The 18,131-nt window shown below is 43.4% G+C and overlaps 1 protein-coding gene across 5 annotated transcripts in view; it reads left to right on the top strand.

The window, feature by feature from the left end:
• LOC124179820 (GATA-binding factor C-like) overlaps positions 1 to 13,899 on the top strand; it is a 60,852-nt gene extending 46,953 nt beyond the window's left edge. For all 5 annotated transcript variants that reach the window (XM_046564589.1, XM_046564591.1, XM_046564592.1 and 2 more), the window contains exons 5-8: positions 2,531 to 2,665; positions 12,986 to 13,175; positions 13,276 to 13,481; positions 13,760 to 13,899. In XM_046564589.1, the coding sequence (XP_046420545.1) occupies positions 2,531 to 2,665; positions 12,986 to 13,175; positions 13,276 to 13,481; positions 13,760 to 13,786 (558 nt within the window). In that variant the 3' untranslated portion in view covers positions 13,787 to 13,899. The remainder of the gene's footprint in view (positions 1 to 2,530; positions 2,666 to 12,985; positions 13,176 to 13,275; positions 13,482 to 13,759) is intronic.
• The last annotated feature ends 4,232 nt before the right edge of the window (positions 13,900 to 18,131 follow it).

The raw sequence follows: 18,131 nt of genomic DNA on the forward strand, positions 1-18,131 counted from the left end.
AGGCGTGGCAGGAACGCACTCGGTATACGAATATACACTGACTTTTGAGGTATGTCATATCCGTCAGTGTCCGGAGTTGGAGGTATAAGGTGGGTTTCTACCGTGCGTGGTAGGCATGGTGGCAGTGGTCAAGTCAACCGGTTCGGAAACTTTCTGTCGGAAAACAATTGACCGTTATGGTTGTAATTAAAACGGCCTTTGATCGCTCTCTATCCGTCAATAAATGGGACGAAGGTTTGCGTCTTAAACGGTAGCCGGTTCTTCGTCTTCTGGAACTTTGAACCACCGCGAATCAGCCAAGCGCCAATTACATGTCACAGGTCGTTCATCCTCTCTTCGGATCCTATCGCCGGACAGAAATTTCTTCGCCTACCAATTTGTGTCGGAGATGAAGAGGGAAAGAGAGAGAGAAAGAGAGAGAGAGAGAGAGAGAGACAGGCTTTAATCGCCCAGCTATGCGTACACAATGCCCTCGTTGGTCACTCGCTTGCGTAGAAAAATTTCTGACGGGTAACATATTGTTGGCGAGTTGGTTTTCTCCTCCTTCCCTTTTTCTCCGTCCTGCCTCGTGCTCGATTTCTTCATTTACTATTATCATTATCCAAGACTTTTTTTATTCTACAAATCTTCAACATCCAGCTCTCTCTCTCTCTGTCTCTCGCGCCTTGTTGATCCCTTCAGGCTCGTCTCATGAACCGTTACTCTAAAACGCTTGTAGTTACATTGCACTGGTCTGTTATAATTATTAGTACAAGATCCCACCGCGCTGTCACCAATCATCGCAGTCCTAGATGTCCGGCAAATCAAGATCATTGAGACATAGTCGTTTTGCAAATAACTTCAAGCGTCTGCCGGCAACAGGAACGGTAGAACATAAAAAAACATGAAGATGGCGATTATAACGACGACGATGATGATGATGATGATGATGAGACGACGGCAGAGGGGAGGGTAACGTACATATATGTATACCTTCCTACCTACCTTCGGGGCATCAGAGATCTAGAGCAGATAGGCTCTCCTCCCCTTTTTTCCCATCCATTCCCCCCCGCGTGGTATATTGATGAGGTGGCTGGCTACTGTATTGATTCGCGGTATGTTTAGGGGTTGGTCCGTTGTTCGTTGGTGCCTAAGTCCCAGAGCCTCCGGGGTGCCGCGTTCACCCTTCGAGAGTTCTGTACAGTGTCTGAATACACGAGAAGCACGGATACACTAATACAGTGGACGGTGAACGCCGAGGAACGATAAGATCCTCGTGATAAGACATGATTACACACCGACGTTCGAAACGGCGCAGTGTGGCGCCGACAACGCCACCCTTCGACACGGGCCAACTTTCACACAATCACTCGCCTAATGACACCCTTCGTCTTCTCCGTTCTATCGAAGGATAGTACCAGGTTTAAATCCGAGGTAACGAACGCGTAGGATTTTTCATAAAAGCGTGAAAATTTTTGCAGAGAGGAAAAAATCCCGCGGATTGTAAAAGGAATATCCGCGCCGACTGCAGAGTTTGTTGGGAACGAATGTACGCTGGTTGAACAAAGAGATTAATTTCGTCGCGTAGAAAAGCATCGAAACGTGGCGTTCTCCTGACAAAAGAAAATTTCAATAACTTTACCATTATAGTTATACTATGTATACATGTATATTCCATGGTCGGTGTTACAACTGGCTACAAAGCGTCTCTACAATGGCCTCACTCGTATGCGGGGCCGCCGTTCGACAATAGCGGGCAAAGTTTTGTGTTGCCGAGCTGTTTCAGGGCACGGCGAATAAATACCGTGTCATCTTAGGGGTTAAGTGGCCCATAAGGAGCGGGTAAAGCGAACGACGGCACACGCACACTCTCCTCAAACTCCTCGTTCAACGTTCATCCACACAGATCCGACTCGCTATAGTTGCCCCTGAGGGATAATAGACCTTTTTAGTTAAGTGTTTGGCACTTCGTGACGAAGGCACAGGTGCGAGGACCATTCCCGGTCCCGGAGGAGGACTCGGGGCTGCGATCGGCCCCGCAGGACCCCGGACCGAAGGATTAAATGGGCCCGGAGCCAGGCGCTTTACTCTTCGAGTGAAACTGTCAGCTTGGCTTTTTGATCCTTGAAGCTTTTGACGGATTTTTATATAACATTCGCCCCGTTCTTCGCCCTCGAAATGCGTTTCTTGAACCACAGTGAATCGCATCTTTCTTGCCCCTCCCGATACCTTCTCCGTTTCTCTCGTACATATTCGTCGGCTTCCTTTTATACCTTTCTTTAAACTTATTTTGGTTGGTGCGCCCTTTTTCTCTCAAGTTCTTCTAGTCTTTGAGTTTTTTCGTTTTTTTTTGAGAGAGAATCCTCTAATTTAACTCATGTCGGAGAATAACATTTTCTTTCTATGAGGGATCACATGGTAGCATAACTTAGGTAGCATAACTCGACTTACAATTAGTTTATCACCGCTTTGTGTCTTTACGTGTAATGTACATTAAGCGACCGTTTTACGTATACAGGTGTGATATCTTTTTCTTTCTTTTCCAAAACTGTCCCTGCAGAGTGCTGCACGTAGGGCGGGCACGAGTTGCGCCAACTGTAAAACGGCCACGACGACATTATGGCGGAGGAACCAGGCTGGTGAGCCAGTTTGCAACGCGTGCGGACTGTACTACAAACTTCACAACGTGAGTAAAACATGACTTTTAACAATATTAAACCCATGAATTATCAAAACTTATCTCATCGATAAACCGAGTCGAAAGCGAAGCTCCAATTTTCCAAACGAGTCTATCGGTTTTCCGTAATGCCAGCAAGACGGAACAGCACAGAATTAGCTATCGTTGTTTAAACAGCCAAGGTTATTCGTAAATCGTTGCTTCGATGATCTCACGGTGAAGCACAAGCGACAAGTATTCCTTTATCAGAATCACAGCGGGGGGGTGAAAGCCTTGCGAAAATAATTGACTGTCCCTCCGCGGCGACAATGGATCAGGATCTATACAAGGAGAGAGACACACTCGAGGTGCTGTTGTGTCAACAATGATGGGGCGTAGAGTTCCTCGAGGATGGAGCCGTGCTCAACGGCGTGTGACACAGGAAGCGTCGCCACTAGCGGCATCGGTGGTACTCTAGAACCAAGGATGGTGCAACGCTGCAGGCGGCGTCATTTTAGCCACTCGAGGCGTCCCTGCACCTCCGTGCCGCAGTTCAGGATCCGGTAAACGATGAAGCTTTCAGTTTTTGCCGACGATCGGCAAACAAGGGAGGCTATTTCACGATCGTTTGTTCGACTTGCGAACGGAAAACGGAAGTATTTTACGACGAGCTATTGACTGCATTCTGTCTGTTGCAACGCCGCCGCTCCCCTGGTTGATCGCTTCTCTTGGAACAGTTTTTTTCCCCCCTCTCTTCTTTTTTTTCCTTCTTTCTTGTGCTTCTGTCCTACAGCTCGTCGAGGAGACTGCAGTTGCAGCGACAATTTAGGCTAGGACAATTCGAATTTCGGACGGAAAGACCCACCCGGGGTAAAAGGTTGCTTACAATAACGATTCTCCGCGGCATTATAATGGTAACGCGATACTTTCTAAACGATCCTTAAACGATCCCCCATGCCGCCTTTCATAAACGTCGCAGTTCGCTTTTCCGTAATGACACACCGGCTTCTGCGACAACCTTTTAAAATCAAACGACGCTACGATGTACGGGGGTATATCGCTTACGCAGGGCGGGTGCAAAACTAACAATGCGGGAAGAAAAATGTAACCGTTTGACCGAATGTTCCGAGTGGTAGCCGAAGAAGCAAAAAAAAAAAAAGAAATAAAAAGAAAAGAAGAAAAATGAAACAACGACGAACTATTCCAAGTTCATTTTTTCTTTCATCGTTTCGGAGTTCATTTTCAACGATCTCAGCTAAAAGATTATAACATTATTAATATACAAAGATGACAAATAACTGTTTTTATAACGAGAATATCGCCGAGTGATTTCATCTGTGACGGTATAAAGGAAGAGAGAAAAAAATCATCAACAAAAATGGAACAGATGAAGAAAAAAACTTGGTGGACAAAGAAGAGAAAGAAAAGGAAAAAAAGAAAGAAAAACAAAACAACCAATTGAAAGAACAGATTACAGCGTATAGATAGTTGCGGTCGTTTGGTGGAGGTAGAGCCGAACGGACATGAGGTAGAGGGTTAATTTCTCGATGACGCTAATTGGGCTGCGCGTTTCCTCTCCGGTAGCAAGACATCCGTCACGCATTTAGACGTTGTCAGTGAGCGTTTGTCTCCCGATGCAGCATCGAGAACAACGAACGGGTCTGTTTACCGGGGAAAGATTTCGAGTGCGGAGAGACGAGGTTTAGGTTTAGGTACACATTTAAGCGGGCCGCAGCCTCCCGTCGTTTACCCGCGTATTTAATCGTCCGTCAAAAATTTACGTCGGCTTTTTCCTGCAGCGCGTACATACGTCATATTGTATATATTCGTGTGTATATATGTATGTATATATTCGTGCATACCTATATCAAGCCACGATCTTATCCATCGGGGAAGATCGAATCTCATTCCAACCGCAACCGTTTTCACTTTATTATTAACCTATTTTTTCCCTTCCATCTTCGCCCTTCAACCCAACTTTTAATACGGTTGCCTTTTTTGTTCAATTCTATAAACAGTCGCTCATTTCCTCTTCTTTATTCTCTTCGGGATTAATTATCGCAGGTGGATGGGTTAACGAAAATGGATAGAATTGCGGGTACGCGGCATAATTATCTTAATCAACATTCTCGGTGTCTTTATCTGATATGTGCAATACATCGGTTTCTCTACAAACGACGAGATTCTTCGATCTCGACGATTCGTAGGTCAAAGTTTCGATTGTCTGATTAATTCTAAATCGGATGAACAATGTTTTTTCAAGTCACATGAAAGTATAAATATCACACGAGTACCTGATAGACTTTTTTTTACTTAGAGTCCTCGATAGTCACGTACATGCGAATTTCATCACGTGGTATCAAGAAACAAAAACCAAAAAAGGGTTCGAAACGGCGCGTGCGAACCAGAACCTTTGGAGAGGGTTTAAGGACGAGTAAGGACGAAGGATAGGAATAAGGGGTGAGGATCGTCCGAGTATCGCCATCGCGTCGGTGGTTGGTTAGCGACGGCGAATAAAGCCCTGTGCAGGCCAGACACATTTCCTGGTAATCATTAATTAAGCAGAAGGCCTGCTCGGCCCTTCGCTGTACGGCTAAATGCTGATCCCCGCGCTTTCGCGCCGCGGAGTTTCTGCACACGGAGGCACGACGCACGGAAGAATGATAAATCACCCCTTTGGGATCTTCACCCTTTACCGTTTCGCCATTAGAATCTGGCCGATGATCCGAATAATTTTCAACCAACAGTCCGGGCATTCCACGGTGCCGTGAGAATATACGATAAAAAATTCACGCCGATCGGAGACAAGGTCTTCGGACTAGGAGATGATGTGGTAGTAGCTGGAATTGTGAACGTAGCAGCTGACATATTTTATCTCTGCTCTGTGAAGCGTTGGATCTAGGTATATCAACGTGTACGCTTACCTATGGAGGTGGTGGTAATGCCTGTCCGTAAGGAGATACAATATAATATAATATAATATAATATAATATAATATAATATAAGTACACTTATAATGCGGGTATATACCAAATACGAAAGTCAAGCGCGACTCTATGAATCGTGAACAGGCTGGTCGCCGTTGACATTAAGCCGACATATTACAGTCTTGGGCTCAAAGCCTATCTATCTCCGAGAGTAGCAGGATATACGGACACGCACACAGTCCACCGTATATACTACCTGAGATCTTGTCCCGCAGGTAGATGTACGCGTTTCCTTCACGCTCTTTTACGTCAACGTTTCTACGCATATACATATATATACACAGCTCAGTATCCGCGTAGGTACGTCTAGCGTCTCGTCGACTAGCCTCCAGGGCCCGCAATGCTGGCACCACCAGTCTCTGGGCTCTTTGAAATACCCCGCGATTGATTGTGACCCTGCACTTCGAAGGCTGCTGCTGGTACGTTCGGTTCCCACCGCTGGTCTCGGGATGGACATGGGATTGCGGAGGAAAGAAATCTCCTCGCAGCCTTCCAGCTGGACCATTTTTTTTTCACTCCTAGATCCACCGCACGTGCCACTCTTCGTATCCAAAGTGAGCGCGAGCTTGCGGATGAAATTCCATAACTCAGGCCTCGACGATCTCGAAAAGGTCTTCAGTCCAAAGAGGACGACGAGGTTCGTGCACGGAACGCAACAGCTTCGTCGAATTTCTCGACACGAGAGGAATAATTGTGCGAGTTGCGAAGATTGGTAGCTATACACACATAGCGGTTACACTCGAGGATGGAGAAGAATGAGAAGACGGAACTGAGAAGTCGAGGGACCGGAGAGCAGCTCGACAGATCTGGCGTCGTTAAGATAGAACCTCCGATAACATCCATTCCTATGCTCGTGCAAGTCGCGCCGAAATACAACAGACGCGCGCGATGCTAACGGGTGTCGAAAACGCAGTACAGAGACACTTGGACTCGCGGCTAAAGCTCCTCCTCGAATCGAGACCTTCATCTTCGACGTCGATTCAACATCCACGAAGTCCAATTCCGTCCTTCGGTTGATGCACTCCTGCAAGCACCTAAACTTGACTCGAGATACCTTCTCAAGAACTGATTGAGAGTAGGAAAAATCGTACACCGTATTTTCTGACCACCTTCTCGATGTTCACCTCATCAATCAGGCAATTCGTGACTAAAGTCCGACATTGAGAATATTGGGAAAGAAGTTCCCAGTGCTCGGTGCACTTTCCAGTTGTTATTGAAAATCAGTGTTCAGGTAAATCAGAGGACCTTATAGCCGTACCATCAGTAGCCATAGCCTCGGATTCTACGCAACGAATATGGCCGCCAGTGGTACGTTTATCCTACGCGATGAAAGGCAGGATCGATTAAGGCCATTTGGATCGAAGATGGTGAGCCGGAGTGCGTTTGGCGAGAACCGGACGATCGAAAGACCGACAATTCGGTTCGAACTTCGTTTTTGTCCGACTCCTACGCAGGGGATTATCCTGTTGCAGGCGGAACGAGGCGACAAGTTGCGCAGCGAAGCATGTCGGATGTGGAGAAACGGTGACTGGACCGCTATGAAGAAGACGCGACCCGGTACACGAGGAGAGGCATGCACGCCAAGGAAACGGCCGAGCAGTATAATCCTAACGATCTTGCGATCCTTACCGCTGATTAGAGCGGCCGGCGACAGAAGCGTTTATATTTTTAGCGCAGTATATTTCGAGACTTGTGTTATACATATGTACGACTATATGTTATACGCACGGTCCGGCTGTTGTGACAGTTTTGACGGGTTCATTTTAAATTCCCCGCTCTCTCGATTATCTTCACAGCTATATACCCCTTTATACATTCACGCTTATTATGCCACCCCGACATATCCGTGCTACCTAACTAATTTGCAAACTTTTTATACAACCGTTCGGACACTCCCGGAGATTTGGAGATGGTGAATGTTTTCTCGTGTGAATAGCCGATCAGTTTCGCTTCGCAGATAGAACTCCGTTGGTGTTACGATTTTCCGAGTGAAATTGGAATCATTTCACGTTGTCTTCGAGACTAGCATAGTCGCATTTGTCCTTAATTGCAGTTTATATGCCTAGACACTGAATTGTCTTCGTTCTACGAGCGTTTTGGTTGATGTGAAAATTCGACTCAAGTATATCGTCGTTGTTGAGACCAGTTTCTAGAACAAGGTTACACTGTAATTATGGAAAAATTGATCAACGCGTCGGCTCAACATTCCGAAAGTCTCCTAAAACGTTGGTACATAATTACTGAACTCCGTGACGAATCTACGCAATAAAACCCGATGAAAGGTGATTAAAAAATTTTAAACTATTGTACAGTGTCCTAACAACTTTCTTCAATTATTGAAATTGGTTAGTTTTTTTTTTAAAGGATTGGACTCGAACAAAGTTGGAAATAATTATTTTCATTGATCAAACCTTCAATGTCCGTCTGAACGAGCGTTTCGTAATTCCAATGATCAAACTCAAAGATTCGAGATCAATTAGGCTGATCTAACCTCGAAAAGGTTTTTGTGTAGAGCGGATAAGCATAAATGAAAATTTCTCGTTTTTATTACGTTTGATTGCTTTCATAGAATTGTCTGTAGTGACGGAATTTAATAATGGTTTTGAAAAACTGTTAATACACACGAGACGAAAGTTTGGATACTTCTACGATATTGATTCCCAGTTTTCAGGGCCACTCTAATTAACGTTTGGAAAATTTAGAGGTGCCTCTTTTACCGCAGGTCTCTCTCTCTTTCTCTTTCTCTTTCTCTCTCTCTCTCTCTCTCTCTCTCTCTCTCTCTCTCTCTCTCTCTCTCTCTATATATATATATATATATACATGTACAACATCACTTTTGTAAATATAATATGCGAGGAATGCAGACTAATTAATTGCCGTCGTCTGTGACGTGCCGCATATTAGCTATGTACATAATTAGTGATCATATTTTTCAAAGCGATGGAAATTTTCCCGAAACTTTCTTTCCCTCGTCTTCATTCGCTGCAACATCCTCCTGCAGGGTTCAATTTCCCGAAATTAATAATTTCCCATAACGCCGCTCCGTTCGGAGATTGCTACTAGCGATAATAATTTACCGCGAGTTTCTGACGGAAGACGTCATCGCGGTTAAAAGATCCGGTGTTTCCCATGGTAAATCTCGTCTTGTCTAAAGTCCTCCTGTCCTCGGTCTCTTGCCGATATGATCTGAATTCGTCGCTCTAATGCTCGTTCCTCGATAAATATAGAAATACCAGAGGCGTGTTGGTCGCCATGCATCATGCGATGCTTCCATGAACGTACCTGCCATACGCGTCCAGAGCCATCGTTCGTTCGTTTTCGATCGGGACGAGATAAGCGCATGTAATTTTAGGACTTTCCTCACCCGCTGTTGCACACAACGAATACTTGGGTGCCTATCGCTACTGCTTGACTGACTCGTCGAAGCTTTTATCAACGCCCGAATCGCGGCTCGTGCCAAAACGTCTGCCGACTTCCTCGGGACGCAACCGGATGCGAAACGACCTCTTAAATCGTAATTTACTGATCCGAGATGGCACGTCGCGTGACTTCCGGTATTGAGACGGAATTTCTGCGCTCGGCTAATCGGCTCCGGTGTTACGGCTCACAAATATCCTCGACTATGCAGGGCTAAACGTCCCGGTGATGCGGAGGCCAATTCACGATCGGACGGATGCGCGAGGGCCGCCAAGGCGGCTTAATCGCTTCGTCGGCTTCTCTCTAAAGTGCTAATTTCTCTTATCTACTCAGTTTTATAATCGCTCGTTGTCTCGTTGTGTACGTATAGCTATAAGTTTTCTTACGTTTTACACTTCACCATTCGCCGTGGCTTAGAGCTGGCACTTTTCTCGATACGATACCATTTAATCATTCAAGATGACGAGCCGACGCTTCCGGTACCTGAATCAAAATTCACAACGGCACCATGACGCGCAATTATATTACCGCCAACTACACATACCAGCTATGCATACTCGTTCAACCGCTGATGTGTGCGCTTTGTCTGTGCACCAACTCTGATTGCTTCTAATTCATACTCCGACTCCTTATTGATGAAATCGTTTGTCGAATGAAGAGATCAGAGAAGATGTATCGAACCATGTTATATCAAATTATCAAAAGATAATCATGATTTTCTGTGTGAGAAAGAGAGAGAGAGAGAGAGAGAGAGAGAGAGAGCTGTTGGTAATCCGAGGGGGATGAGCTACACCCCATTAGCATGATCGGAATATGATTTAATCGCGTCTATGGAGGAAGTTGTAAAATGTTTTACGAAGAAACAGCGTAAAATTTGTGCCCCCAAGATCGTCGTCGTCTTGCAGGACAGTAATTGATATTCGTTTCACAGAGTATTATATAGGCATATACACATTCATCGATGTCTCTGCTCATTCAACTGCGGATGGACAAGCCGCCTCACCCGTGACGTAGACAACAAATACATTAAAGCGGCGTCAATGATCGACAGAAGGATCCACGGATCCCGACATACGCACGAGTGATGAATTCATCGAGGAATCGACTATAAGTCAAATTACGGGTTCGAAAAAACGTTGACCGTTGCAACTGATCGATTCCATTCATCTTCTTTGGTCTGATATGAATCGAGTTTTCGCGAAATGAAAAAACGTCCGGTAAATCGCATCGGGAAACTTTCGGTTTCAATTTTGTTGCACACTTTTTCCTTTGCCAATAAAAAACGAAAATACCGAGCCTTGTAATCCTGCATGCAGAGAACGTTGATCTCCAGGTTCTTGCGTCGTGTGTGACCACATCCATCTGCTGGTCGTCAACCGACGGCATTGGCAGGTCCTTTTGTTTACCAAGCCTTCTGCCTTGCATTTATCTTCTCTGTTTTTTCAACGCACATCGCACTTTCGGACTCACGTACACTCGAGATCGATCCATTCCCTATTAACGATATAACCCATCTTATTGTATTCAAATTTCGCCTCGCCATCCCGCGTGTTCTGCAAAACGTTATCGAAACCTTTGAGCTTGGGTATACATGCTGAAGGGTTCTGTCTTACGTCTCTCGAATTTGCGGCCGGACATCGATATTTTCATTTTGATCGACGTTAAGAAGTTCAACTGTATAAGTGCTGGTCAAGATTGCTGATTTGAGTAATCTCAATAATTCCTGTTACGTAGTGAACTGTCAGGATATGATTTACTCATCGACTCGATGGAGTTTTGATCATAATTTTCAATAGCGGTGACTCATGACGAAACAACGTGGAAATTGAACACTTCGTCGGTCGCCGAAGCTGCGTGTAAGAAGGATGGTCTCCGACGTTAAGCGAGATGTGCAGTCAGCGGTGGAGCTGAAGTTTAATTCGTGAAATTTGGTCAATTGCATAATTCCGAAAAGTGTCATTGACCGTCTGGCACTCGGGTGGTTCAGGGTTGGGTGAAACGGAGTTGGAAAAAAACCGAAAAAACGATGAGAGGAGTGGGAAAGGGAGGAGAGAAGAGGAGGAAGAGAACGGAACCCGATGTTCAGTACCAGGAACCTCTTTTCCTACGTTGTCAGTTGCCTCACGTCTCGCCTCGCCGACTACAAAGCAGAAAGCCCGCCCGCAACGCGTTTACCCTCAACGACACACGCGTGTCCCTCTCTCTCTCTCTCCATCTCTCTCCCGATTCTCCCCCACTGTCGCGTCGTATGTAGGTACATACCTTCTTATTTCGCGGTTGAAATATCATCATCGTTGAGCATGTGCGTACATCGCCACACCGCACGAACACATCCGTCGTATAAATTGCTCGAAATCTTCCTACGGTCGCTTCGACGATGACGTTTAATGTAACCCACTCTCGGCGTTTTACCGCCGCTGCGAAGCGGGGAATTCGCCTCGTGCATGTCGATTTGCTAATTGTAACCGACTATGATACCAGGAATCTGAGAGATTTCTTAATTGCGTCGGACGTCGTTGTCTGCAGTCTCCGTGTCAACTGGCTACAGTTCATTCTGTCAGTTGTACCGGGTCTTCTTCGTTCCCTTGCTATCATCGACCGCGTTTTCTTGAATTTACACTCTGACGTAAGGACAAATTCACAAATTAGGTAATTTAAACTGTTTGCAAATCATTGGATTTGAAAGTTCACTGCTTTGTTTCGTTAGCATCGGACTCCAAACCTCAGCACCTCTTAGTACCAATAGAAAAATTGTCGAAACACGGCAATTCTGCGGAAAAAATATCGCGGTTAAGCCATAGGACGTACAATAACCGTGATTGATGTATAAAATGAATCCATTCGTCGCCGCGTCTGCAGACGTTGTAATAACGAGAAACGAAAGGCGGAGTAGATCGTTGTTGCAGGTAGGTAAGCATATCGACCTATTAAGTATCGGATATTCCTCGTCGCGTTGTAGGTACCCAAGATTATTCTCTATGAGGTACATTGAAACGGCGTGGTGTGTTGGGTATAAAGTCGAAGCGTGACTAGAGAACCTCTCTCGAGATGCAGGCGCATTGCGTCAGCGTCTCATTGTTTCAGCACTGTCTGTAATATATCCTTGGGTAATATCTCTCACCCCGGCTTAGCTCACTCATGGATCGTATACACCTAATGCCCGACACAAATATACCCACAGTGACACGTCAATCCCGTTTCTTCTACTCCGACGTCCTCGAACATGACGCAGAAGATTCACTCCGGGACTTCCCAAGGCGAGATGAGAAGATTTTCGAACTTCAAGGCCAATCCCAAGCCGAGGCTTTGCAGGAACCTTGCCAACTGCGCCAGTCCATGACAAAATTACTTTCGTGTTTTCTCGAATCCAATAGCCGTGCGAATACTTTATCCAATTGGCGGTGTTGGGCTTCATAAATATCCACCGATCCTAGTCGAGCGGAATTTGGAAAATGTACGGGGTTGAAAGGTCGTTCACCTCGGGGTGCAGGCCAGATTGTCGGATAATTTTTTCCGCGTCTGCAGCGTTTTCTTTCTCGTTAGGTAGTCTTGGAGCGTATTTTCCACACGTCAAGACGGGGTGCTGCGGGGGTGTTTTTTCCTCGGCTGGTTAGTTCGGGTGCGTTTCGCTGTCTTCTATTTTTCCAGGTTTTTGCCCTTGGGAGACCTACGTTTTTGCGCCACCGTCACCGGCGTCAGTAGACACGCGTTTTCTCTGTCTAGCCTCGATAGTCCCCGTCCCCGTCTGGAGCTCGTCTAGCCTTTGGAACACCCTGCATCTTCAGACTTTACTCTTCGACTAGCGGCCGGTCTATTTTTACCCAAGTGACACTTCGTGTAGAGAGCTGGTGGATTCGACTCGCAGAATTCTGATGGATACCCGCGGAAAGCCCTGCTTAGGTATAGTCAAACCAACCTCAAAGAGTATTTTCCTTTATTATTTCAGGTGAACCGACCACTGACGATGAAGAAAGAGGGAATACAGACGCGGAATCGAAAGCTGTCGTCGAAGAGTAAAAAGAAGAAGGCTGGCGGGTGTCTCGGCCTCGGTGGCGTCATGGGAGACATGATCAAGGCCGGGGGCCACCTCGACCTCGACAACAAGCCGTTCCACTCCGGGTTCGGATCGCCGATGGGTGAGTATCACCGCTCCAGAGTTTTCAAATTCCTTCTTGTCTCCTAGGTACACTTCGCACGCCGAGTTTGACCGTCCTTTCGAACGCTCTATATTTGCAGGCACGTCACAGCATCATCACTCGATGCATCCCGCGATGCAGCACTACATGTATCACACGGGGGTTGGAGTCACGGGGGGACTTCACCAGGGCTTTGCTCCACCTCCGGCACCACCGCCGATTCATCCTCATTCCCATTCGCATTCCCACTCACACCACATGGCCAGTCTTCAGGGTCTCCAGTTGGCCGCTACTACGAATGCCATGGTGAGTCGATTTCAGGGTTCTTCTTTGTCCTTCGAATCATCCGGGCCTTTATTCTTTACGAACGGAGTTTACTGTCACGCGGCGAAGTCATTCGTGTGGATAGAATCAAAAACTTACATCCGCACAATAGATCGATCCGTCGTTTTGAATGTCGACGTATTTGGTTCAGAGACCAATTTCACAAAAATCTGGACAACAGTCTTCAAAGTCGGAGAGTTCATTCCTCGCCGAGTCAAATGGAGGCAGTCGACATTTTATTTTCCTATTCTCTATTTCAGACCGGGTGGAGAACAGAGTACACATGAATCGCGAATGGCGATTGATGCAGGACGCAGCCCACCACTCTGACACAAGCTTTCTAAAACTACGTATGACGATTGAAAGATAATGTTGTTTTTCGTTTGTTTCTTTTTTCATCGTAAAAAAAAAAATCTTTTTCACAATCCCAGCAGAAGGAATATTATTTACGTAAACTATAGCCAAACAGTGGATAAAGTAAATGAATGAATAAGTAATTTTATCGAGTTAAAAAAAAAAGAAATTGTGACACGCAGGTGTGGAAACTGCGGAATTATTTTGTACATATGTATAGTATAAATATAGGGCCTAGCGCCCCGGCCCCAAGTACAAACGAAGTCAGCTATTGTATCGAGTCTTATATTTGTAAATAGTGAGATATAAAGTTAATATGGTATAAAGTATATGATAAGTATGAATATTCGCATCGTTGAAAGCTTCGTCGAGTGTCGAGGTGAGTATGTACAGTACGTGCAGATCCTGTACTGAACACCGTCGCCTCGAAAGGCGCGCACCTTATCGCGACTTTGAGGGCATGAAGCCCGAAGGTTGTGCGTAATTACAGGAATTTCACGATGCGACGTTGCACTTTAGAAGTGAACTATTTGTATGAACTAGTTTATAAATTTTAAGTATCGTGCAATTTTAAGTTATAATGCAATTGTTACGTACGGTCGGCCGTTCGTCGAACTAAAGTCAACGGCCATCTTGGCTCCGCGTTATCGACTGGATTCGGCAAAATTTGCCTCGTAACGAGAGACGAAAATTCCTGACTCCGTCGTGAAATATCCCAGGTGGATATTCAGGGTGTTGAAAACAGAACACCGACACAGATTTTGCTCTGCAAGCAGCATATGGCGATTGGTTTCAGTTCCAGGAGAATCCCTCCGCACCCACAGCGGTCGTACGTATTCGTGTGTTGTACCGTCTAGTGATAAAAATGCTCTTGGCGGTTACGATTAATTGCAACAAATCGCGAAGGCTGATGATGTATGACTCAAGGTACATAATTATCATGCGTATATAATATAATGAAATGAATAGTTACCGCCAAGTAGCGTATACATATATATGTATATATACATATACATACATATACATATATACACACACATATATATACATATATATATATATATATATATATATATGTATGTATATAGTTTATAGTCAACGGAGAATTGTAAATTTTGTATCTTCAAGATTCTGTATCGTTATACATACATACATATATTATATATGTATATGTATATATACACAATATTTACAAAAAGTAAATAATCATAATATTGGTAACAATAAAATCCGTAGCAGTAACAAGAACATCAACAAGAACAACAATAACAGTAACAACCATAATGTTAATATATTGATTAAATTATCGTGCGATAATTATTATTATTATACATGCGTATAGATATAACTTTAATACATATACACATATATGTGTGAATGAAGGGAAGTAATTGTGCATAAATAGAATTTAATTGAAATAATAACTAGGTAGTCAGAGTATTAAATATATTATTATAATATGATATAACTCTCTTTTGAGTTGAGACCACATTGTGATTTTCGATTTTAGAGTTTACTTACTCTATTATAGTGTAATTAAATTACTGATTGAAATTCTATGTCAATAAAAAAAAAAAAAAAAAAAAAAATGAAGGGAAATATATACATACATATATATACATATATATACATGTGTATATAAATATATATATGATTGTGTCGTTGTTGAAGGAAAATTATGACGAACTCACTGGGTGAAAATTGAAAAGTAAAACAAAATATCCACGAACGATTCTGTAACGTATAGACAATTGAAGCCGTTGCGATTTTCCAAAGGACTGAAGTGTTGTAGAATTTTTGAAAATCGTAACACCGGAATTTGATACGAATCTATACACATGCGCATACATATGCATACACGTGTGTGTGTGCGTGTATATATATATATATATATATATATATATATATCTGTTGAGGGAAAAAAATATAGTGAAATGGAAACAGATTGAAAAAGAGGGAAAAAAAAGAAACCAACAATATGCATACATATATATAAATATATATATGTGTGGGTCTGTGTGTGTATGTATGTGTGTGCGTGTCTGTGGTGTGTGTGTGTCTACATAGTATTACTAGAAATTAGACTGTAGACTGTATAAAAATACGATTTTTAAATGAAAATAAAAGATTCACCGTATATACCATACATATATATTAAATATATATACATATATTACATATATATATACATATACATATATATATGTATACATCGAGAAAGAAAAAAAGAAGAAATTGAATAAGAAATTAAATCAAATTTTAAAAAACTCGAGATTGCGAGTGTGTGACGAAAGGCGACACGGTGTAAATGTATGTAAAATATTATTGTAAAAAAGTTTTAACTTAAAATAAATTAAATGATAAATCATACCACTTCAATTAAAAATTTTTTACATTACTATGACAACGATAATCTTCTCTTTTTCAACTCAATATCAATTCCGCAGAACGCTGAATCGGCTAATCCGCGCTCGCTGGCCATGATTTAACAGATCCTGTATACGTTATTCACTCATCCAGAACAAGCCATGTAAAGTTAAACGATTAATTGACCGCATGCTGTGCAGTTCGTTCGTACCCGACTTTCCTTGCCATTCGCTGAATGGATGGTTTGTAAAAAAGGATGACTGACAGCTGGAACAGCGCGTGTAAGTTTATAAAGAATGTATTAATGCACCGCAACCGATCGTGTGACGGCAAATAACGAATAGAATTTATGCAACGTTAATTATTCGCCTGTATTGTTTGCGAGGTATTTTTTTTTATTTTCTTTCTTTTTTTTTTGTCCATCTCGTAACATCTACGAATAATCTCATCCTGCGTGTGAAAAATAAACGTCATACATCATCATAAGTATAATAACTTTTCAGTGGTATTACTACAAGTCTTTTTTCACATGTGTATAAATATATATATATGTATATATATACATATTTTTTTTTTTCATTTTGTTTTAGAGTCATCGAGTGAAGATCGATCATTTATTACATTATTATATCCTTGATCGAATAACTAAACATATTCAATTTTGCTAGCTGTCAGTCTCGAATTACCTAATCTTCCGCCCAAGGTACGGGATTTGGTTTTTTCGAATCTACAAATAGAGCTGCGAAATCAGGAAGAAGACAAAAAATAATTATACGCTACGGTGTATTGATTTTTACCTTTTCATCTACGAGTAAAGCGTGACTGAATAGTGTGAGACCGGAAGGGACCAATATTCAAAGTAAAATCGGATTGATTTTAGCGTTACGTAAAGACGTTTGTCTTGTCTTTTTTTTCATCTTCTCTCTCCGCAACCACATCGACGCAACAGGATGTAGCTATCCAAGCCATCCGCTGTTACACTGACATTTAATACGCGACCGATCACGCGAGAGTCTGCATCGTTACTTTCGAATATTTCGTTAACTATTTCTAATTACTTCTGCGCAGTCGAGGTAGCCAGATATCAATTTATCTAGATCAGCATCGATCTCTCATCGAATTAAAATATACCGCAGAGCGTGGAAGCTGATCTCTTCGTACCGAAAACATATGCTTCAGGGTGATAATAAATGGGCTTTATGGTTCTCGTTAAATTTATATGCAATTTGCGTTCAGACACGGTTGAAATTGCGTGAAGAATGGCGCGAAATGTTGTCAAATCAAGTTCGATTCTTACTGCTAGGTAACCCGGAGTATTTATCCAATTTACCGTGACCAGTGGATGTATACACAAATAAAAAAAAACACCTGCGGTTGGATACGTAAAAGTTTATTGTATTTTGAACTGCAGAACTGGAGGTATGATGACCGTTGGAATTTGGTTGCATATTCCGGTTGATCGTAGAAGCAGATAGTCGGTTCAACTGGGCCACAACATCCAGCCGTATCCAGAGTAACGATTGCAGAGTGTATTACATACACAAGTATTACAGACTCGCGGTTAGTATTTACACATACGCTGGGTATTCACGTGATGTTTATTTACTCCGTATGGATGGGATATTGACGAGGGTAGATCACGATAAAACACGAAGCTCGTCCTCTCTCCGCGTGTTCGTGACGCGGTCGCTGCTGAAGTGAAATAAAAAAAAATCTATCGCGAAGCAGAAAAGTTAATCCGAATCCTAAGGGGTCTCCTGCAGTTAGGGATCGTCGAATACTGCGTTCGCCACCGAGTTGTTCCTCTCATTTCACGGTGAATTTAATTTCGAGGCAAACCTAAGTCCGGACAGCTGTCGGTCAGAGGGCGACCCGCGAACTCGGGAGAAAGAAAACCGAAATCCAAATGGT

This window comes from Neodiprion fabricii, chromosome 4, assembly GCF_021155785.1.
Source record: "Neodiprion fabricii isolate iyNeoFabr1 chromosome 4, iyNeoFabr1.1, whole genome shotgun sequence".
Taxonomy (NCBI): Eukaryota; Metazoa; Arthropoda; class Insecta; order Hymenoptera; family Diprionidae; genus Neodiprion; species Neodiprion fabricii.